General features: G+C 39.0%; 2 protein-coding genes across 5 annotated transcripts in view; both read right to left on the bottom strand.

Moving 5' to 3' along the window:
* Positions 1-2,808: 2,808 nt before the first annotated feature.
* Positions 2,809-16,491, bottom strand: plppr3b (phospholipid phosphatase related 3b). 2 transcript variants are annotated; one of them, XM_005155961.4, is made up of 9 exons: positions 16,228-16,491; positions 14,636-14,731; positions 14,107-14,210; positions 13,370-13,555; positions 13,104-13,233; positions 8,455-8,650; positions 8,181-8,238; positions 7,525-7,698; positions 2,809-5,241 (listed from the first exon to the last, which is right to left on the bottom strand). In XM_005155961.4, exons 3-9 carry the CDS (start codon positions 14,185-14,187, stop codon positions 3,982-3,984), a joined length of 2,085 nt encoding a protein of 694 aa, XP_005156018.1. In that variant the 5' UTR covers positions 14,188-14,210; positions 14,636-14,731; positions 16,228-16,491; the 3' UTR covers positions 2,809-3,981. The 2 variants fall into 2 exon arrangements, with proteins under 2 accessions (XP_005156018.1, XP_698710.2); XM_693618.9 differs by lacking the exon at positions 14,636-14,731.
* Positions 16,492-20,914: 4,423 nt separating this feature from the next.
* The window catches only part of med16 (mediator complex subunit 16), a 39,393-nt gene continuing 36,434 nt past the window's right edge, over positions 20,915-23,873 (bottom strand). For all 3 annotated transcript variants that reach the window (XR_012386862.1, XM_005155957.4, NM_001199872.1), the window contains exons 13-14: positions 21,633-21,716; positions 20,915-21,300 (exon numbers count right to left, since the gene is read on the bottom strand). Coding sequence is in view for 2 of the 3 variants with exons in the window: in XM_005155957.4 (XP_005156014.1) it covers positions 21,174-21,300; positions 21,633-21,716 (211 nt within the window). In the remaining variant the exon portion in view is untranslated. The remainder of the gene's footprint in view (positions 21,301-21,632; positions 21,717-23,873) is intronic.

Raw genomic sequence — 23,873 nt, 5'->3', positions numbered from 1 at the left:
GCGGCTGTCCGTAGTGCCCAGCCACAATTCATGACACTTCGTATTCTGCCGCGCCGCGGAGCGCTATTTGTACATTTGATTAGTTTATTTTTTATAAAGTATGAATGCGTGTGTCTGGTGTGCATTAGTCTACTATCCCCTGTCATAAGCGCGCCGCGTCACCACGCCGTCGGCGCCTCTGGTGCGCGACGCCATTCAGGCAGAGTTTGTTACGACCAAGATCGGATTTAGACAATTTCTCTTCTAGTCTGAAGATTGATGCTGCGAGATGAAGTAGATGAGTGACGAAAAGGCATCCCTGCGGGATAATGCGCATGTGTGTTTAATGTTCTAAGATGGAGAGCAGTTTGTGCTTAGCGTGATCTTTCTTCCAGAATATAAAAGGGGACTAATTTGTCGATTTATTCAAGTAGCCTATTGATGCTTGGGATTCTGTCACTCCTAATTGATGCTTAAGAATTCTATAGAGTGCTTAAGCCGAGGTTCTTCCGCGATGAGAATGCAAATATTAGAAAACCGGTCACTAAGTTTAGCTGGAGGATATTAGGGAGAGAGAAACGGGAAACTTCTAGTAGATGAATTACATGCAAACGCCGTAGTTATTGGCAAGAATCCAGCGGATCGTTTTTAAGGCATAAATGTGTGGGCTACTTCTGCATCCGAATGTTAAACAGACTACGAAATATAATTGTGACCTCCGATTAATGCCAGAAATCGGGTGGCGGGTGTAATGTTGATTTGCAACTGAGCTTTGCAGCCGTCTAGATTAGAGAGATTGCTTGGTTTATAACATGATAATTTAAAGCATCTTCATTAGGCAGAATCATGCTGTTAATGCTGAAAAAAGGCACAATAATGAGGAGATGAAAGAGCCGTTCTTAGACGTTTTTAGAAATGTTCTAATGCCCATTTCAGTAGGGCTGATATGAATGTGCTTAACGGGGAATTGCTCTGTGATTTCTGGTTCAGCGTTGGTGGACGGCTAGTGAGGTTATGGGAAGGGAGCGCTGAGATCGGCTGTGATCCAGTAGACGAAACCTGGAATTAGAAATTCAGAAAATTAGGTCAGTTTGCAAACGTAATTCAGTAAAAGCTTAAACGTGACAAACGTCGACAAGTAAGAAGACGTGGATTCGTAAGTCTTTTGGGTTTAATGCAGCGGCTTTGAATTATGGTCAGTGAAAGTCGTTGTTGGATATGAGTGACGCATGATGATGCTGGAGAAGGTACGTAGCGGAGCTGGGGATTGCATTGTGATCTGGCTGGAGTGGATAGGCCTACGGCCTCTTGTTGGAGCCTCGGTCTCGAGCTGACTTTCATGCTGGGCTGGGTGTTGTTAAGACGGGGCTGGTGTTTTAGGGAGCGCTGAGCTTTCTTTCTTGTCTGTGGCTGCGCTGATGCTGTTGTGATCTCCACCGCCGTCGCTGTTGTTGTTGTTTTTGTCATTTTGTAGTTGTTGACTATGGTAGTAATGGTGGTGTGGCATTGTAGTTAGAGAATAGTAGGAGATGTGGAGGATCCGGTTTGTCCGTGAGTAACTTTTGGAGGAGCTAGAGCGGACCTGTCGTTTGCTTCTTCGGAAAACGAAGATAAGGGAGTAATATCTAGCTAGGCTACTTATAGTGAGTTAGGATAGATCTGATTGGCTAACTAATGAGTGTAGATAGGTGGCCAGCTGCAGTCAATTATATCACGTGCTCCCCTCGAAATTAGTTTAAAAACTTCACTTATTATTATCAGCTCAAGATGTTTCTTATTTCAAATATAGACTCGAGCACACAAGAAACCGAAACTGCTCTTGCTTTAGACTACCTTGTAAACAACTACAGGGCACAGGGTAGATTCATGAAGACGACAACAAGGTTTGTTTGAGCATGGGTAAACCATGGCTCGTTCGGCTATTCGTGTAGTTCCACCTTTTGGGTACCCTTTTCTCGAGCTAGGTACCCTTTCTGGCTTCTCCTTTGTTTTTTCATGCACCACTCTGGAGTTTGTCTGTTTCTGAAAGGATCGGATGTCAGAAGCACTTCAATATGCGCACGTTATTATCATCAGTTCAAGATGTTTCTTATTTTAAATATAGACTTGCGCATGCAAGTTAGCGAAACTGCTCTCCCTTTAAACGACCTTGTAAACAACTACAGGGCACATGGAAGATTCATCAAGACGACAACAAGGTTTGTTTGAGCGTGGTTCAACCATGGCTAATTATTATATGTATATATGATTAGTGTAATGTCTTGGCAATGTTTTTAAAAATGGCGGTTTCTTTGTTTTCACTCTCTTGGCTTGACAAAATGGTGAAGAATAGTGAGTAAGTATGGGATTTGGGACACACCTTGCACAATGTTTTTCCAATAGATATAAGGATTTTATACTGTATGGACTGTATATCCTATCCCCCTACCCCTAAAGCCAACCCTAACTGGAAAGTGTGTGTTTTTACATTTTTTGTACTTCATCCATGAATTTCCCACCCATTTTTGCTTTATGGGGATCAAAAAAATGTCCCAACAAAGTAAAACATTACTGGTACGGCTATACCTGTAAGAAATACAAAATACACACACCCCTCTAAGCAGTTTTAAAATGTCTCTTGCAAAATCACAATAAAATCTAATTTTAGGTTTTACACATGTTAAAGTAAAAATTTATAATAAAATATTGCTAGAAGTGAGACCAACAGGGGGTGCTCAGCCCTCAGGGCATTCTTTGTGTGTGTGTGTGTGTGTGTGCGTGTGCGTGCGTGTGTGTGTACAAAAAATAAAGAGGGAAGGGCAATATTTTCAGTTCATTACAAATGACATCTTAATTTACAGCAGCTTGTTTATTGTTGTCATACATGTTGTCTTTTTTTCAGAAACTGCATCAACAGCACAAAGCATCCAGTACGGACAACCATCTATAGAGATCCAGGAGCAGCTCAGAGCACCGTTCGGAAAGAGCTGACACAAACAGAATTCAACCTGCGGTGACAGCTGCAAATGTACATTATAAGAGTTTGGAATTCTTCACTGACAAGGCTCCACTTCCACCTTGACGACACTCACATAACATGCATCATGTTCATCTATAGAGGAGAACCTCTGGGAAACAGCATGACAAGTAGACTGCTAACTATTACAGATAAATCCCAGAGAGCTTGTAGAAATTCTTTTTGTGATTTACACCACATTTCTTTTGGTGAAATGTTTCTCATTATGACACATAAAAATACTTTACGTGGACTGTTGTCCGATAGCTATTCCGTTACAAGGTACTTGATGGATTATGAGAGTCCATGTTTGTCTAACATTCCTTTGGAATACCACATAGACCTTCAAGTTCACTTCACTTGTTAACACAGAAAGAGATGAAGTGATTCATAAGTGCTTTTCAAAGTGCTTCAATATTTCCACAGCTTTTCCACGGGATGTCTTCAGCAGATGTGGAAAATGTCCAGAACAACATTTTAGCATTTATGGTCAGATGTAGATTGAATGTTACCCTTTTGCAAAGTAAATATCATTCATAAAAGCCAACAAAACAGCTTAAATTGGGTTTTACCATAAGCGTTACAAGGCAAATATATTCTAATATAATTGTAGCACTACAACATATACTAAACAATCGTGCGTGTACATACATACATACATATAAATTCGACTTGACATCTCAGTCACACATTTAAGCCAAGTATGAACGAAAAGAGCAGCAATAAAAATGATCTCAAACATTATTTTACTATCTGCCTTGCAAGAATTTTGGAATATGATGATTATGGAAATACATCACAGCTGTGCTGATGTGATAATGTAGTGTGGCTTGCCTTCACTGGGCAAAAACCATTGTGCTCTTAAGACGTCAGAGACAGCATCTCCCGAAGCTCTGCTGACTCAAAGTGTATTGGTTTCAGTCATTCAGATATTCCTCATGGAATCAGATACAGTAATTAAAAGCAAAAGACCAAAAAGTATAGTTGTGTTCATATATTCATGTCACTCAGAAATGCCTGCCACTTTGTAGTTTTTTGTAGTAGTTGTCCTGTTCAGTGTGGTTCTGATTGCCCTCCCTATCAAGTAGAACTAGAGGGGTCTTGCGGCGCAGACTGCGAGCCTCTGAGGTGTTCCCCACAGGTGGAAGTTGAGGGGGAAGTGGTGGCTGGGGAGGTTGTGGGGGTTGAGGTGGCCCGTGGTCAGCCTCACTGGCAGAGGAACATGGAGAGCCACTCCTGACATGACGGTAAATGCGGGAACCCTCACGGTTTACATTTTTCAGCTCATAAGACTCAGCCATGTTTCCATCAGAAGACCCTCTCCACTCCCAGGGATTATTGGGGTTGGAGGTCATACGAACTACAGGGTGATGGGGAGCATGGGCATCAACGGTTATGATGCCTGGACTGCCGTCACGTTCCGAGCGATTGGGCGATGATTCTGTGCCCGTGATCGATGAAGTACCAGAAGAGGATGAAGTTTCTGAGGATTTTGCAGATCCAGAAAGCAATCCCTGTTGCTTTGACATGGCGATGACCTGCATGATCCGAGGCTGATTTCCTGCCTTGACAACTGGAATATTAGCACCACTTTTCTCAGTGATGGACAGCCATTTGGCTCTAGTGCTGGCACTTTTAGGGGATACAGGAGGGGGAATTGAGGACTGTGTGGGAGGGCGAGGGGTCATCACTGCTTTTGGACCTGTAGGTGGGTTAGCTGGTTTAGACATATGTGGAACAGATGAATAGACTGAAGAATGGATGCTATCTTCCTCTGTGGTTGTGTCATCTCCACCGTCTGAGCCCTGATCACTGGTGTCTTCATCAGGCAAGCTCCCACCTCGCATTTCCATTGACTTTTGTTTCCATTCAGACACTAATTGTTGTGACCGCATTGGGTCCAGTGGTACAGGTACAGTCACCAGACGCCTTGTTGGCTCCTCTGGAGCTGTAGCACGGGGTAATGTGTTACTGAATGTTACCATGGTCTCTTTTCCCATTGGGCTGCGAGGTGCAAGTAACTCCACGTCCACACTGGCCCTCTTTAAGCTTCCCAATGAGGTTTTCTCCCGCTGCACAGGCCTGTTTAGCCCATCTAGAGATGCTGGTGATGTAATTTCTTCATTGCTTTCAGAAGCATGACCTTTGTTATATACAGAGTCGTGACCTCGCTGGGCTAGAGCCCTCAAAGCATCTTTCTGTTGAGGAGGAGGTTGCGGGATCACAGCGTCCTCTGGAGATTTGAAGTTGGCAACAGCATGGAAAGCCTGAAATGAAACAGAGTTTTAAAGTGGCATGTTTATATAGAACCCCAATTCTGAAAAAGTTGGCACAGTACGGAAAACGCAAATAAAAAAGTAGTGAATCCTAAATTTTCTTTCTCATGATTTTTATTGTTTTTTTCGAACACATTTAAAAAAAGTTGGAACAGTAAAGCATTTACCACTTTGTAATGTTGTCATTCCTTTTAACAACACTTAAAAGATGTTAAGAGACTGAAGACACCAAGTGGTTTCATGTGTAATTCTGTCCCATTCTTCCTGCAAACAAGTCTCGTTTTATGCTTCAAAATGTGCCCCACATTCTCTATTACAGACAGGTTGGGTCTGCAGGCAGACCAGTCCAGTACCTGTACTCTTTTCCTCTGCAGCCAGGACTTTGTAAAGTATGCAGAATGTGGCTTTGCATTGTCTTGTTGAAATATGTATAAAAAGAAGGCATCCTATTGTGCTCCAAAATCTCTATGTACTTTCCAGCATTAATGGTGCCATCACCATTTGCCAAGGGCACTCACACAATGCCATACCATGACAGACCCTGGCTTTTGGACTTGCTGGAAATAATCTGGATGGTCCTTTTCCTCTTTGTTCTGGAGCACACAGCATCCATTTCTTCAAAAATTACCTAAAATTCATCTGACCACAGTACACGTTTCCACTGTATGACAGTCCATACTAGATGCCTCAGAGCCCAGAGAAGTCAACAGCGCATCTGGACAATGTTAAAATAAGGCTTCCATTTGGCAAAGTACAGTTTTAAAAGATTGCCAAAGTAGTCCTTAGCCTCTGCGGTGGTATTATTTATAGATGAATGACAATTTTTGACGCAATGCCACCTGAGGGATTGGAGATCATAGTAGTTCCTCTGCCCATTATTGCTCCTTAAGGACTAGACCTTTTTATGATGCTTTTCATGATTACAATTACATGTTAACATCACCTGTTTCAAATCACTTCATTATTTTTCCTGATTACTAGCCCTATGTTGCTCATGTCCCAACTTTTTTGAAATGCGTTGCAGGTCTGAATGACAGATTCAGATGTATATTGAATGATAGAAAGGATGTATATTTTCAAACTAAATGCAGTTGACCAGACAAAACTTGAAATATTTTGTGTTTATATTGTCTGATATGAAATACAAGTCAAAGTAAATTTAAAAATCACTACTTTTTTTATTTGCATTTTCCATACTCTCCAAACTTTTTCTCATTTGGGGATGTAACACATTAAAAACAATTCTTATTACCTGGATATGGCTTTATATGTTATGGTTTCTGAAGGGCTACATTTCCAAAGACTTTGTTTCTAACCCTGCTCTAACTCTAGTCCAATTACTGTAGGGCTGGATATGAACTGCAGAATGCAGCGTTCCCGCCGCTGTTCATTTTTGGTGTACATAACCCAGATAAATGTACTTTTAAATTTATAATTTGTGGAGTAGTTTATGGCTTAAACAGTACTTTCTGACTGGGTTGAAAAATAGATATGGAATAGTGCTGTTTTATGTGAATGATCAGACACAAAAAAACAGTGTTTATGTAGCTCAAATAGTAGAGCATGACATTAGCAATAGTTTCATGAGTCACAGATTCAGCTTCCATGAACTATTTTAGCCAAATGTAAACTATTACAGCCTTAAATTTGAGAACAGATTTGGAACAGAAAATTGCTGAATGTTGTTGTTGATGCACCTAAAACTCGAATAAAGACACTTCACAAACTCTAAAATAATAAATCGTTCTTATAAAAGTTGCTCTAGAACAAAATAAAATAAAAAATACACATAATATGTGCTCAACAGCAAGATGACCACAGCCATGATATGAAAGACAGTTCACATCTGCCAATATTCATTAATTAATTTTCTTTTCGGCTTAGTCCTTTGATTAACCAGGGGTCGTCACAGCGGAATGAATCGGCAACTTTTCCAGCATACTGCATGTTTTACGCAGTGAATGCTCTTCCAGCTGGAACCCAATAATGGGAAACACCCATACACACTCACACACACACTCTTACACTATGGCCAATTTAGTTTATTGAATTCACCTACAGCACATGTGTTTGGACTGTGGGGGAACCCGGAGCACCGAAAGAAAACCCACACGAACATGGGGAGAACATGCAAACTCCATAAAGAAATTGGAAAACTGGCCAACTGAGCCAGCTGGGGCTCGAACCAGTGACCTTCTTGCTGTGAGGCGATCATGCTACCCACTTTGCCACTGTAATGCCTTATCTGGCAATAAATAATCAGCAATCACTTACCAGGTATGCTGCAATTCCGGCACCAATACAGAACCCAACGTAAACATCAATGGGGTGACTGCGGTACTGGGTGATCTGGGTGAGTCCTGTCAACGCAGCCGCAATGGCAAAGGCGAACACCAGAACAGGTTTGAGCAGCTTGGTGCTATCCGAAATTGTTGAATTGAAGTACATCTAGAAAAGCAGAGAGCAGCATAGGTCTTCAGCTGTCATCTGCAAATTAATAACATACTGCCTTGCAGCTACTTACAGTCTGACAAGCACAAAGTGGGAAGCAGTAACAACTTATCTTCATGTCTTTCGCTTCAAGTGGATCCTGCCAAGTACCTAGACATGTGAAGCGCTTACCTATTATTAGATGTTCACTAATCTAGTGAACATATAATGCAACTGAGCATATTAAATCACACCTTTCTGAAAACAAAAATGTGTTGAAATCTATTACTTGTGCCAAGGCATGAGTGAAATCTATTCCATGCAGATCTGAATTATAATATAACTTTAATGCTTGCTTATTTTATTATTTCTGTTACTTTGAATACTCTTCATTTCTACAGAGGAACACACCACAGAAGCCTATTAGGTTCATATAAAAATAGTATTTGCTGTAAACACACATTCAGAAAACACACTGAGACGGTGTCGAAGAGACTTACTGAAATATAAACAGCAGCAAAGGAAGAGAGGGTTGCATGCTGGGAAGGGAAGGTTTTCCTGTCACAGAGGAAAGCAAACATCTTGTCTAGACCAGAAATGCAGCAGAAGTCAAAGTTAAAGTCAAATGTTTACATTTTCAAAATGGGGTGAGTAGGAAGTGCTTTACAGGAAGAACGTCACAAAGGGAGAAAAAAACAAAACGTGATTGTGCAAGGCTTTAATCACAGTTAATCACATAATAACATGTTATTAAGTATCTAAACATCAGATTACCTTGCAGATAGAATAGCATGCTGATCCTGCCCAGCGCAAATGTCTTTGGTGATGTAAGGATTCTTGTCACAGGACACACCTGGGATAGTGTAATTGGGTTTGCACACTGTGAGAAAGAATGGCGTGTGATAGCCAGTGGCTAGCTGGATGACATCAGTAACCAATGCTGTTGCACAAAGCCCAAACACATGAACACCTAGAGTGCAAAAAAAGGGAGATCATGAGGAGGAATGAAACGCTGATGACTCATTTCATTCTTTTTATGTAACACTTTGCCTGAATCACATTACATAATGCATCATTTTGTGTTGCAATTTTATTTTGCAGTTTCAATAATAATAATAGAAATACAATTTAATAAAACAAATCTTACAACAAAACTGACATAGCCATATAATAAAATGGAACATCATAAAATACAGTTCATTTAATTGTAATAGATACAGTTTTCAACTTATAACTACAGTAAAAATATTATACAAGGCATCCGGAAACTGGGATTATAAGGTAAATCAGCCCAGGGTTATTATAGTTTAATTAAAATAAAATATTTTTTAATTTGCTTTACATTTCAGCTTAGTTTTAGATAGTTTCATGAGTGTTTTTGTTAGCCTTAAATTTGTTGATATTTTGTGAAAACCTTTTTACTTATTAATTTATTCATTTTCCTTCGGTGGATTGAACCGCAAACTATTACAGCATATGTTTTACATAGCAGATGCCCTTCAGCCGCAACTCTGTACTGGGAAACTTCAATACACTCTTGCACTCAAACATTACTTACAATTTAGCTTACCACATTCACTTATAGTGAATGTTTTTGGGATTGTCGGGGAAACCAGAGCACCCAGAGGAAACCCACGCAAACACGAGGAGAACATGCAAATTCCAAACAGAAATGCCATCTGGCTCAGCCGAGAATAGAACCAGTGATGGTACAAACCACTGAGCCACCGTGCCACCCATATTCATGTTTAGGTTTTATATATTCAGTTTCAGTTATAGTTTTAGTAATTATAGATTAGCAGAGTTTATATATTCAGTTTCAGTTATAGTTTTAGTAATTATAGATTAGCAGAGTTTAAATTATCTTAAAGTTTATCGTTGGAACAGCTTACATTAAAGGGCACCTATGGTAAAAAATCTACTTTTCAAGCTGTTTGGACAGACATGTGTGTAGGTATAGTGTATAGACCGTAATATTGGGATGATATAAACACACCCAGTTCTTTTTTTTTCAATTGAACAACATAAATACGGCGGACCAATTGGAGCGGTTTTCACACCGAACGCAATTTGATGTAGAAGTGCGGTCCCCCCACCCACCGACTTGATTGACAGCTGTGAATTAACAAGTCCCGGTAGTCACGTGTATAATCATATCAACAAAACACGATATGCACAAAGCAACCGGGAATAAGAGGTCTGTTCAATTTGCTAGGATCTATAATCATCATCAAATGTGATCAAGAGTGAGTTTTACAAGTTAAAAAATGTTTTAAAACAGCGCATGATTGTAATGAATTACAGCGATTTACTTCAGATTTACTTCATCACCACAGCCGCTTGTCAGGACAATTATAAAAGTTGACAGTTCGATCCCGCTTTGTGGATGTTAAATCAGGTTTATTTTGTACATTAACATAACACATAACACAACATGTACTCATTGGTAAAGTTCTTACTGCAGTATTTCTCACAAACGCTACGTGCGATCTTCTTCCTTTACGTCTGTCTGTTATCTGACGCAGCCGAGGGAGGAGATTAAGGCACGCAGAAAGGCACAAAGACACGGTGGGCAGGGAGGACTAGCCTTAAAGGTGCAGCACAACAAAACCACTACCTGATGCAAAAAGGTATAAGATAGAATCTTATAAAAGGTATAATAAAAAATCTGATGGGTGTTTTGAGCTGAAACTTTACAGACACATTTTGCAGACGCAAAAGACCTATCTTAAATCTGAAAAAAGGGGTTTTAACCTAGGTGCCCTTTAACTCTTGTGCAAACCTCTTAGTAATAAAAAACAAACACTTTGAACAAGCACTGAATTCAAAACCCCACAAATACAATCCAGACAATCTTTTTCATATTATAGATCATACTGTATATGTAGTTAAACATGGCTACTTCACATTTTTGCCAAATGAAGAAAAGTTTCAATGTGCTTTATTGACCTTATTCTTTGATGTGGAAGTATGCTCGTTTTTGCAATTGTTTTAGAACTTCCGATTCAGCTGCTTATGGGAGAAAGACTAGGAATAATAAACCCCAGAAAATGGTCAAACTCCCTGCTCTACAAACAAGTGTTTGCATGATTATATAGACAAAGCAGAATCATATAATAAGAAAATATCAGTTTGCAATATTAAGCAGCAAAACAAGCTGTTTTTAAATTCTAAAAATGAATGGATGTGAATGAGCCTCAAGCCAAAAAGATTCAAATGGCTGCACTCGCTCATACACAAAAAAATAAGGTGAATAGAAAAGATACTTTTGTATAGTGGTACAGTGTGGACCAGTTGGCATTTCTGTGTGGAGTTTGTATATTCTTCCCGTGTTTGCGTTCCTCTGGGTGCTCCCGTTTCCCCCACAATCCAAAAACATGCCTTATAGGTAAATTGAGTAAACTAAAATATCCGTAGTGTATAAGTGTGTGTGTAAATGAGTGTGTATGGGTGTTTCCCAGTACTGGGTTGCTACTAGAAGAGCGTCCTCTGCGTAACATATGCTAAAATAGTTGGTTCATTCCACTATGGCAACCTCTGAAATAGAGACTAAGCCGAAGGAGAATGAATAAAGGAATGTTTTTGAATAATAATTTGCTTGACTGATGTGTTAGGCTGTAAAAAAGCTGTTTCTCTAAACAGAGATCACGAAATTAGTGCTTATTAATAATCCCGAAAATGTATTTATTTTTGATAATTATTTTATTTTAGTTTGTTTTTCAGTGACTGTTGTTAGTAAATAAGTAAGTAGTAAGTAATTTATCGTGTATGCCGATACACCCATTGAGCTTCACAATCATGAGGGGGTCTCCCCACTCCACCACCAGTGAGGAGCATCCACTTGGAAGATGCATAGGCAGCCACAGGGCAACTGGGCCAGTGTGCTCACCACACACCAGCTTTAGATGCAGTGGAGAGACAGTGATAGATTTGGTGATAGATAAATTTAGTGGATGGCGATGATTGGGAGGCCTATGATGATGGGAATTGGGCCGATGGAGGAATTTGGCCAGGAGACCGGGGTACACCCCTACCCTTTATGAGAAGTGCTATGGGATTTTTAATTACCACAGAGAGAAAAAGAGTCAGAACCTTGGTTTAACATTTCATCAGAAAGACGACACTCACTGAAAGTATTGTGTCACTTCACGTTACTGAGGCATTAGAACTCACAAACACCAAAGGTTGAGCACCCCATGCTAATTTTCATTCATTAAAATAACACACAATATTTCACAATATTTTTATTTTACAGATCTTATTTGTGTAAATCAGAGATGCCCAAACTAGGGCCTGTGTTCTGACGATTTGTGCTTCTTTATCAGAATGTGCTTAATCTGTCATTTTTCTAAAAAAAAAAAAGAATTAGCACATCTTGTCAGCTTCAAATTTCTATCAGAATGGGCTACCTCCTTAAAGAAGGGTGTAAAAACAGGGTAGAGCATTTTGTCAGCTTCAAATGTCAACTGGAATGAACTACCACTCTAATAAACAAACTAAATATAAAACTAAAAAAAAAAAAAAAAAAAAAATAGGCAGTATTTGGTTTAAAAATTGTAAATTCAAATTTAATGTAAACTTTTATTTGTTTGTTTTATTGTTAAGCTACAAAAATGGCTTACTGAAATTAAATGTTTTAATTTAAATGCTGTAGTTTAGTTTAAAATGTACATACTGTCACCCGCCGGATAGAGGACAATGCAGAGACTTTGGCGAGGGAATCAAGGTAAAGCCAGATTCTGCTTGACTAGTGTATGCAGCATTAAACTTCACTGTGTTATAAATGTGATTGTTTATGTTTTTATTGCAATAAATGTACAATTTAAAAAGTTATACTACATTAGTTAATATGATTCAAAGTTATGAAATAAATGAGGCGACGTAGTGGCGCAGTAGGTAGTGCTGTCGCCTCACAGCAAGAAGGTCGCTGGGTCGCTGGTTTGAGCCTCAGCTCAGTTGCCTTTTTTGTGTGGAGTTTGCATGTTCTCCCTGCGTTCACATGGGTTTCCTCCGGGTGCACCGGTTTCCCCCACAGTCCAAAGACATGCGGTACAGGTGAACTGAGTTGGCTAAATTGTCCGTAGTGTATGAGTGTGTGTGTGAATGTTTCCCAGAGATGGGTTGCGGCTAGAAGGGCAACCGCTACGTAAAAATAATGCTGGATAAGTTGGTCGTTTATTCCGCTGTGGCGACCCCAGATTAATAAAGGGACTAAGCCGCCAATAAAATGAATGAATGAATAAAATAAATGGGGAAATTACCCATGATTTTAATGTAACATAGTTTGGTTTATTTATCTTCAGCCCTAGGTTCTCGATGAAAATTTTTTTTGGCCCTTCATATGAAAACGTTTGGGCAACCCTGGTGTAAATATACATCTTATATGTGTAAAATTGCCTTGTAATAAAAAGAATGTTACATACCAACAAAACGAACAGTTCTCCGCAGGAAAGAGTTAAAATTACATCCACCAGCATTGATGCTTCCCTCAATCCCAGGTCGAACCTTCAGTTTGGACTGCATACAATACAGTAGACCTTCACCCATCATAATCTGGACAAAAGATGGGGGGAAATAATTAAGGATGGTTCAATATTATGCACCTTTTTAAGATATTAAATGTATAAAACTTAATTCAAAGACCGTTATTAAAATAATATTATGATTATAAGGATGGTTGTCATCTCACAGAGGCAGCAGGGCCAGCGAACGCCAGACTTAGGAGCATAAGCAGAGGTATAAGCTCATCGCCACTGTCCACGTAAGGCATGCTGAGAGATCGGTCATGGCAGCGGAATCCCACCTGCGCTGGCTGGAGCACGTCCGTCAGTTCCAGAAAGTACAGCGAAACCATGGAGGATGCCACAATGGGTAACTAAGATTTACAAGGGAAGCAGGGGTGTATAATTTTAGGTAATTCCTAATTTATTACATTGAAATAGGCTAAATGCAAAAGCCTTCATCAATTTTAAAATGTACAAAACTCCCTGCCATTGTCATGTACAAAAAGATATAAAAGATTGATAATACACAAACATATCAACATCTGAGCAGAGATTTATTACTGCTGAGGAGTTGTAACAGATGGCTGTTAAATGTCAACGGAGTACTGTATTCCTGGACTGACAGTGTGGTGAAAGGTATACTAACACAGTCAAAATGACTGCTATTATGGATTTTCAATAGCGCATCTAAGAAATTTAGAAAGCTTACTTGTATAGCACCTAATATATTTAAAACTTTTACAAGCATCGTAACCACCTGGTCGACCTTTTATCCAGAGGCTATAACTATTATTTTAATTGCTTATTACTATTTATCAGAGTTGTGTCATTGTACTGTTAAATGCAAGATTGGGCTAATTTTTCTTTCAAGGAGTGCATCTTAAAGGGTGAAGTATTAAACTGGTAATAAATGATGATTTACCTCTACAAAATAGAAGCAGGGTAGCAGTGTCAGACTGTCTTTGGGGGGTTTCTTCTTGATTTTTTCTCGTGCAGTTATCATGGTGGTGGTCTTCTCAAGATTTTCTGTCAACAAATGCATTTTTTAATGCATATCATAGCCATGAACAATGATTTGCTACTTAATTTTAGTCACACTGAAAATAAAGATTTCAGCAAAATGGTTGCAAAAATGTATATGGGTTGAATTTAAACTAAGAAATTAATTTTAGTAATGTTCAAATTAATTTGTTTGTTTAAATTCAGCCCAAATAAATAGTTTACAACCGCTTAATGTAAAAAACATTAGTCCAAATCCAAGCAATCATCTTTGATTATTTTTTTTAAGTGCATGATGGTGGTACTAAGAAAAAAAGAGAATCTCATTGGTTTGGCAGCACAAAATTATTTTCATCAATATTTTTGGCCTGTTTTATTTCCAAAAAGATAACTACAATAAAATCTGTGTGAGTGCATGTGTGTGAGAGAGAAAACTTTTGTTAAATACTAACCGCAGGAAAAGGACTGCACTAAAATGTTCGAATTATTATTTTCTCATCTGAAACAAAATGTAGTCCCCTTGAATGAATGGATAACAGACGGTGTGCCTGAGGAAAGAAATAAAAAATTAAATAAACAACTCCTCTCAGTATAGTCTCAAACAAGCATAATGAACAAATGTTGATGTGGGTTATTGTTTGAGCAGACATTGAGAGAATAGTGTTTCGTGCTCTGCCAAATCAACAGTGACTAAACAAGGCACTTGTCCCGAAGACACTCTCCTAACTCTCGAGTGGGAGTGAGCGAGGTTTAGCTGAAATTAGCAGAGAGCCTGTTTTCAAGAGTGGGAGCTCTGTTTATCTCTAAGGAGCCACATATGTCTCACAGGCAAAAGATTTCTGAGAAGAATCCATAGGCGCTGAGATCTCTCCTAAAAAGGCTGTGTTTGTGCTCACACACACTCACAGCGTGAGGCTTTGACTGCGGATAAAGTTAATTAAACTTGACTGGGTTTCTCACACAAATCTGTTCCCCGTGAAAGTGGGGTTAAAGAGTGTGCTGTGCGACACAGCTACTTTTTGACCCTGGTTTGTCTGCAAAAAATCCAAGCAAAACTAACCCACCATACTCCAAAACAACATGGGTCGATAAAAAATTTCAAGCCACAACAACAAGTCAAATTATACACTTGAGGTGAAGAGGCCCTGCAAAAATCAATAATGTAATCAGATAAGAATGAGCTAGTTCAGTCTCACTAATGGTCACACATCGTGAGAAAAGTCACTGATGGAGAGATAACTGTTGATGATTTCAATTACATTCAAGTACACTGACATTGTAACACCATGATCATTGTTCACAGAATAGACTTTAAAAACACAGACATAGAGGATAGATAGATAGATAGATAGATAGATAGATAGATAGATAGATAGATAGATAGATAGATAGATAGATAGATGATAGATAGATAGATAGATAGATAGATAGATAGATAGATAGATAGATAGATAGATAGATAGATAGATAGATAGATAGATAGATAGATAGATATAGAGAATTAAATAACAGCCTATGCATTTTTAAGTAAATCAGTGTTATAACCAAACTGAATATGAAATGAAGTAGGCTTTTAAAAGATTAAATAATTAGGCTAAACGGTAGTATATTATTATTATTAATAATAATAATAATTTTAGTCACTTAACAGTTAGCAGTTTTTCAGCTGTTGACTCACTGAGTAGGAGTCAATTTGAAACAATGCTTGAGACAATCACCTAATATCAATGCTGAACGACCTACATAACAACATCCATACATGTTTATAGATTTGACCAATATTCTGATCAATTTAATTAATTCTGTAGTCACACTGAGGTGGCGTTTATTATGTAAGACTAGATTTGCGTCCTTACAGCAGCATCACTGCGACATTCTCAGTAATCGTTTATCTTATTAATACCGCATCTCCGCTGGACGCGACGCGACCGTATCCCCCCACGTAATTAATTGGCAGCGTTCTGGTCGCGTCGCGTCATGTTGTTTATTCCGATTGATATGTTTGCTGCTCACCATGCAGGCAGAGAAGTGGAGAAAATCTCACCTTCACTGTGAAAAGCGGCGATTCCCTGTAAATCCCGAGTGAAAATTCAAGTGTATTCGTTCCTCACGATTTTAGACTGCGGCTCTTTCAGTTCATATTCCTCTTGCAGCTCACGTTTTCCACGGAACAATCACGCAGCCGTGGACTCCTGTTATGTGGAGCCAACCATAATATTTCTCAACTCACCGAGCTGCTGTTACTGCTCTTCTGTAGTCAGGGGTCTGATATCTGTGGGGCTTCGGTAGCAGAAGGAGCCCACAGTGTGATATAAAAATGATTTGACAGTGCTGCATCCACTGATAAAGTGTGTATAAAATCGGTCAATCATCAGCAGTCATCAGGTGTGGCAGCATTCCTGAGCATCTTCTGCGAGTGATCCGCACTGATCTCCTCCAGCAGTGGAAACATGGTACTGCACAGGTAACGTGTGTTTAGATAACAGGGTTTTGGGGTGGAGATTAGATTATTGGATCATTTATAGTCAATAAAAACACTCATAAACACCCCATGCATATCATAATGTCCCCTTCGCTAAAGGTTTATCGACTGCTGCCTTTACAGCCTTTATTGTAAAATAAATAAATAATTAAAATAAATTATAAAAAATAAATTATTAAATAAATAAATAAAAATAATTGTACATTTTATGTTGTTTTATTCAATTGTTCATTTATTCATTCATTTTCTGCTGCTTTTCCAGGGCCGGGTCGCGGAACAACAGTCTTTGGAGAGAACCCCAGACACTTCCTCCAGCTCCTCTGGGGTGGTCCCGAGGCTTTCCCAGGCCAGCCGAGAGACATAGTCCTTCCAGCGTGTCCTGGGTCTTCCCAGAGGCCTCCTCTCGGTGAGACATGTCTGGAACATATCCCTAGGTAGGGGTCCAGGAGGCATCCGAAACAGATACCCGAGCCACCTCAGCTGACTTTTCTCAATGTGGAGGAGCAGCGGCTCTACTTCAAGCTCCTCTCGGGTGTCAGAGCTCCTCACCCTATCCATAAGATTGCGCCCTGCCACCCTTCGTAAGAAACTCATTTCGGCCGTTTGTATCCGAGATCTTCTCCTTTCGGTCATGACCCAAAGCTCATGACCATAGGTGAGAGTAGGAACGTAGATTGACCGGTAAATCAAGAGCTTTGCCTTTTGGCTCAGCTCCTTTTTCACTACAACGGACTGGTACATTGAACGCATTACTGCTGCCGCTGCACCAATCCGCCTGTCAATCTTATGTTTCATCCTTACGTTTAATAACCCCGACATACTTAAACTCCTCCACCTGGGGTAAGGATTTTCCTCCAACCTGGAGATGGCAAAACCACCTTTTTTCCCATGGAGCACCATGGCCTCGAACTTGGAGGTGCTGATTCTCATCCCAGCTGCATCACACTCGGCAGCAAACCGCCCCAGTGCATGCTGAATTGTATTTATGTTTTCAAGATATAGGCAAATAAATAATGTAAAATAAATCTGGAATAATCATACAATAAAAATGATAATTTTTTTATATTAAGAATAGCCCATCAGCAGTCACTAAATAAAACATGATACATGTTCATCACGGCAATTTATATATTAAATAGATGAAGATTGTAAAAATTGTAAAAGCAAACAGTCTTTGTTTATAAAATGTGTTTATAAATGTACATATTCAACATATTTATAAAATTATTATTATATGAAATTCCTCCCTTATTTATAATTACTTTCCAGTACTGTGAACAAACAACACAGTTTGCAGGCAGTAGAAATGATTAAAAACATTTAAAAACAATCTTTTAAACACATTTTCTATATATATTTTTTTTTTATTACCAGCTGTTTTTTATATATTGTGTTCCACCATCCTTCAGACATCACATATTGTGATAGCAGAACTGATTTTCTAACTTTATTATTATACACACTCACCAGCCACTTTATTGTGTTAGTACCGGTTTGGACTCACTTTTACCTTCAGATCTGTCTTAATCATTCTTGGCATAGACTCAACAAGGTACTGAAAATATTCTTCAGAGATTTTGGCCCAAATTGACATAATAGCATCACGCAGTTGCTGCAGACTTGTCAGCCTCACATCCACAGTGGTGGAATAAGTACTGAAAAATCATACTCAAGTAAAAGTACCATTACTTGCCTAAAAATGTAGTGCAAGTAAGGTAAAAGTATCTAAATATTACTCAAAGTATGAGTAAAAAGTAGCCCTTTTAAAAGTATGCATGAGTAGTGAGTATTACGCTGTGAAAAGCTGATGCGTTTACATGTAATTTGTTGATGTGTGCAAACATTCTGTAGTGCATGTAGTTACTGCCCAGCAGGCACACAACGTCACAGGACGTTAATATTAGGTTAGATTTAGATTGTAATGTCAAGTGACCAAAATTCAATGTCTAACCAGTGTCTAAGGATAACGTTATTTTGATGTCCAATAATGACATCAAATGACATTGATATTTGGTCGATTTTAGGTTGTGTTAGAAAGTGACCAAAACTTCGAGCCAACATTCATATTGACGTCAAATACTGACATTTATTCCTCAGGTAGGGCAACCACAATCCAACATCTGATAGACGTCATAGTGGTAATGTTCACACAACTTCAACATCATCAGACGTTGATATTTGGTTGGTTTTAGGTTGGACATTAACATTGGTCTGATATTGAGTTCTGACATTAACCTGATTTTCATTTCAATTCAATTCAATTCAATTCACCTTTATTTGTATAGTGCTTTTACAATGTAAATTGTGTCACAGCAGCTTTACATAGAAGATCATAGTAAATATCAAACAAAATGGAACGTCCCCACGACATTGGGGTACAACGTCAATCTGACGTCATGTTGATGTCTTGTGCTTGCTGAGTGTTTAAGGCAATTTTGGTCATTTTACAGCAAACATCTGTCATCATCTCATCAGTGACATGCATCTAAACAGTCTCTGGGTCAATGCATGTAAAGATTTTGGACATCTTTTTGTACACTTTTAATGCTTCAAAACTGTTTGCTGCATTTATAAATCACCCATGTCTTAAGGTAGTTCATTATGATGTGATTTACCTTCTATGTGTGATTTAATTGGACAGGAATTACAGGACTGATTTTTCTAATCCCCATACACAAGAAATAATAAAGTAGACACTGCAAGTTGAAGGAAAGTAGTGGAGTAAATGTACAGATACAGCACAAAAAATTTACTCAAATTATAGTAAAAGTACACATTTTTAAAACTACTTTGTAAATTCAATTCCTGAGAAAAAGTACTTAATCACAGTAATTAGAGTATTTGTAATTAGTTACTTTACACCACTGCACATCCATGATGCGAATCTCCCGTTCCACCACATCCTAAAGGTGCTCTATTGACTGTGAAGGCCAATTGAGTACAGTGAACTCGTTGTCATATTCAAGAAACAAGTCTGAGATGATTCACCCTTTATGAAATGTCCTATTATCCTGCTGGAGGTAGCCATCAGAAGATGGGTATACTGTTGTCATAAACAGATGGACATGGTCAGCAAAAATGCTCAAGTAGGCTGTGGTGTTAACACAATGCTCAATTGGTACTAATGGGCCTTAAGTGTCCCAAGAAAATGTCCCTCACCTCCACCACCACCACCAGCCTGAACCATTGATACAAGGCAGGATGTACCCATGCTTTCATGTTGTTGACGCTAAATTCTGACTACCATCTAAATGGCTCAGCAGAAACTGAGACTCATCAGACCAGGCAACCTTTTCCCAGTTTTCTATTGTCCAATTTTGGTGAGCCTGTGCGAATTGTAGCCTGTTTCCTGTTCTTAGCTGACATTAGTGGCACTCTGTGTGATCTTCTGTTGCTGTAGTCCATCCGCTTCAAGATTTGACTTGTTGTGCGTTTAGAGATGATCATCTGTTACTGTTGCCTTTCTATCAGCTGGAACCAGTCTGGCCATTCTCTTCTAAACTCTGGCATCTACAAGGCATTTCCGCCCACAGAACTCCCACTCACTCGCTATTTTTTTTATTCAAAGTCACTTAAAACACATTTCTTCCCCATTCTGATGCGCAGTTTGTCTACATGTCTAAATGCATTGAGTTGCTGCCGTGCAATTGGTTGATAAGAAATTTGTGTTAACGAGCAGTTGGACAGGTATACCTAATAAAGTGGCCAGTGAGTGTACACATTTGAAACAGCTGTGCAGGTTAAAATCTTATGTAGAGATAAGAAAAAAGTATAAAATAATTTTAAAAAAAGATCTGATCTAGAAATGAATTTTCTTTGCTTGCTTCTAGATGGCATGAATAAGGGTAAACACTCTGGTTTTATGGATGCGAAAAGTGTGAACCTCCAGCAAGCTGCTGCCATTGAAGGCCTGGAGAAATGCCCAGCGGCCCACTGGCCATGTCTCTGCTGAGCAGCCCATGCCGTGATGACCGCTTGAGTCATAGCCAAAGCACAGCGGCTGGCCAACCGATTTTCCTCTCGATTTCCCATGCACACTTAATCATACAGTGACAGTTAAATCATGCAGTATTAAAATGGCTGTCAATAGGTAAGTGGTCATTCTAATAGACAGTTGTGGACAGACGTGTTCTGTGTAAACTGAACCAACACATGATACTGTTTTATCAGGGAATAAGAATGATGGATTATATAACCGAGCAGGTTTGTCAGGTTTAGCACCTCCTTATGGATGTCGAATGACACTCAATTTTATAATGACATTTGTCATTTTATTTATTACAAAAAATTATATCACATACTACAAAATTACAAACAATTCACACAATTCATATTTACAACTGGAAAAAAATATACAGCATTCACTCTCAGACAAATTGACTGGGAAATACTGTAAGTCCTGTAGGACATATTTTAAAAATATGGTGGCCTGTTTTATTGTGCATTTCTATACATTGGTTTATAATAGGAGACCCATGCTGCTTTAACATTTCCAAATGGTGTGGTCTTTAGCTTAATGTGGAGGGGATTCTTCTCCAGAGACCTCCACACAGACAGTTCTTGATCCAACGCTGCTCCCATTGTCTCGTGGCATTTGTTTTATTTGGAGATCTTAACATGGTGACACAGCCGCACCTAAACAGTTCCGAGAGACAAGACCTCATTGGCTAGTGCTGCTGTGCTAAATATAGAGTTTTCAAGGCAGTCTCTCTGTACAAGTGTCATTTAATTATAACAGTTCCAGTATAACTTACTATTCTTAGAACCAACTGTATTCAGCAGTGATATTTTTTGTTGCGCATACAATAACTCAGGATGAAAAATATATAAAATATTACTATGTTGACATCACATGCATGCATATTTGCAGAGGAATCATCACAGACATTAAAAAAATGGAGCATGTAAAAATATATTTATTCATGAATTACTTTAAATTAATTAGAGGAATAATTCTAATGTGATACCTTGTGCAAGCTTTGCTATCCTCGGTTGGAGAGATGCCCAGATGTAAACATCGCAGGTGATCCACTCTCTGTGACGCTGGACTTCTGTGAATAGACCACCAAAACCAACACTGAATTAACCACTAGCAACAATTAGACTTTCAAAAACAATTTTCACTGTCCCAAATAGTACTGCCTTAATTAAAGGACTTGCACAAGTGCACAAGCAAGTGAATACTGACAAGACAAGAATGGTTTTACTCATGCTCGTAATAGATCCTTGATTTTGACCCATCCAAGTGCACACACACATTATGGGTGAGTAGTGAGAGCACACAAACAAACTCTGAGCACACAACCAGAGCAGTGGCCAGCTATTGCTTACACCACCCTGGGAGCAATCAGGGGTTAGGTGCCTTCCTTGTGTATCACAGATGCAAAGGATTCTTATAGTTAGGAAATGTATACTGTGGTGCAGCCTGCATGTGGTTACATAGCCCTTGCCTGTAACCATCGCTGACGCACAAAAAATTTAACAACGCGTATCGCAAGCTCTGTGATTGGTCAGTTTGGTAGTGCTGATAAGTGTGGGTGGGATAAAGAGCCGTGCGAAACTGTTGGAGCGAGTGTTTAAGAATGTGGAGTCCCATGAAGGAGCTCCAGATGGAAAGTTTTGTTTTGTGTTTACTAGGGATGTAACGGTATCAGAATTTCACGGTACAATAGTACCTCGTTGTGAAAGGCACAGTACGGTATTTATTGAATAATTTACAGGAAAAACAAAACTAATGAAAAGATTTGAAAAAAAGTGCCAAAAGTGTTTATTTACCTTAGCACTGAACATATCAATGACATACAGATTAGCCATCTATCTGTAAGTTTCGAAACAGGAACTTCAATTTTTCAATTTTAATAACAAAAAACTAATAAACCATATAAAGTTCAATTTAGTATTGTTGAAAACTCATCACATTTAACATTTAATCACGCACTTACTCAGATAGAGATGGGTTTTTTAAGGAAAATGATCATATAACTATAATCTGGTAAAAGCTGGGATCTCTGGGCATTAACAATGTCCCCCTGCAACAGAAAAAACCCCTCTCATTTGGGACAGAGGTTTCTGGGACAGAGAGATATGATTTAGCCAAGGTTGACAGCAGTGGGTAACGTTGTGCATTGTCTTTCCACCACTTGAGAGGACAAGCCATGAGTGAGATAGACTAGAGGTCTCTTTGCGGTACAAGTCAATGTCTGCATCAATCTAACAAGTGTGCTGTGTTCCGCAGTCCCCATGACTGTTTTTAGTCGTAGTCGTATCATTGGTTGACTTATATTTCACCACAGTCTGACAGTGCCTGCATACTGTTTCTTTCTTTGTCTGTCACCTTTTCTCCTTTTTCGTATCTTTTTAGAAAGAAACCGAAATGCTTCCACACATCCGATTTAAAAACCGCTTTAGGTTCAATCATTTCCATCTCTTTTTCATCCCCGCTACTAGCAACACACTCCTTTTCCGCATTACTGGATCTGTAGTGACAACAGACCGCAAAGGATGATGGCCACGCCTTGGCTGATGGGAATTGTAGTTAATTCCCCTAAGCAAACTTTTCTCAGAAATATAGTTTTATTGAGTCATGCGCCTACGGTAATATTGAAAAAAATTACTATTGCGGTATGACGGTATTTACAATATTGTTACATCCCTAGTGTTTACCTTATGATTAAAGTTGTTGCATGTTCGCCAGTTCCTGCCTCAAAATGAGCAAGTTTGAGTTATGTCTATATTAAGGTAGCGTTCAGAAAAAACAAATCACCAGCGAAGAAACTCGACACAAAAGAACATAATAACCTCACTGCCAACTAGCGTTTTGGAAGTGTTATTGCAGAGCAACACAAACAGCACGCAGAAATATAAATGTCCAACAATGAGTAAAGCCTGATTTGTACTTCTATGTCAAGCACACGCGTATGCTCAGGCGCAGCCTGCACATGGACGCATAGGCCTGGCAGTGGCTGTTGCCAACGCTGATGCCCACCTCAAAAAAATTCAACTACACGTCGCAACAACATGTAGCACAAGCTCTGTGATTGGTTGGCTTGGTATCGCTGATGAGTGTGGGTGGGACCGAGAGCCGCGCATAATTTAATACATTAGATTAGTCAATACTGAAGCAAAATCTGAAGCTAAAAAAGTTACTTAAAATAACGGTCCAAAAACTAGTACGTACAAATTTATGTTATAAAAAATATTAAATACAA

Source organism: Danio rerio, chromosome 11 (assembly GCF_049306965.1).
Source record: "Danio rerio strain Tuebingen ecotype United States chromosome 11, GRCz12tu, whole genome shotgun sequence".
Lineage (NCBI taxonomy): Eukaryota > Metazoa > Chordata > Actinopteri > Cypriniformes > Danionidae > Danio > Danio rerio.
Note: the sequence above shows the minus strand (reverse complement) of the source record. Positions and strands in the feature narration are given on the sequence as shown.

Coding starts and splice junctions, on each gene's coding strand:
- plppr3b (XM_005155961.4), bottom strand. CDS start 14,187: ATGATAACTGCACGAGAAAAAATCAAGAAGAAACCCCCCAAAGACAGT. Junction 8,651..13,103: donor GAGAACTGTTCGTTTTGTTG/GTATGTAACATT, acceptor TTTGCACTCTAG/GTGTTCATGTGTTTGGGCTT. Junction 7,699..8,180: donor TTGCTGCTGTTTATATTTCA/GTAAGTCTCTTC, acceptor CTGCTTTTCTAG/ATGTACTTCAATTCAACAAT.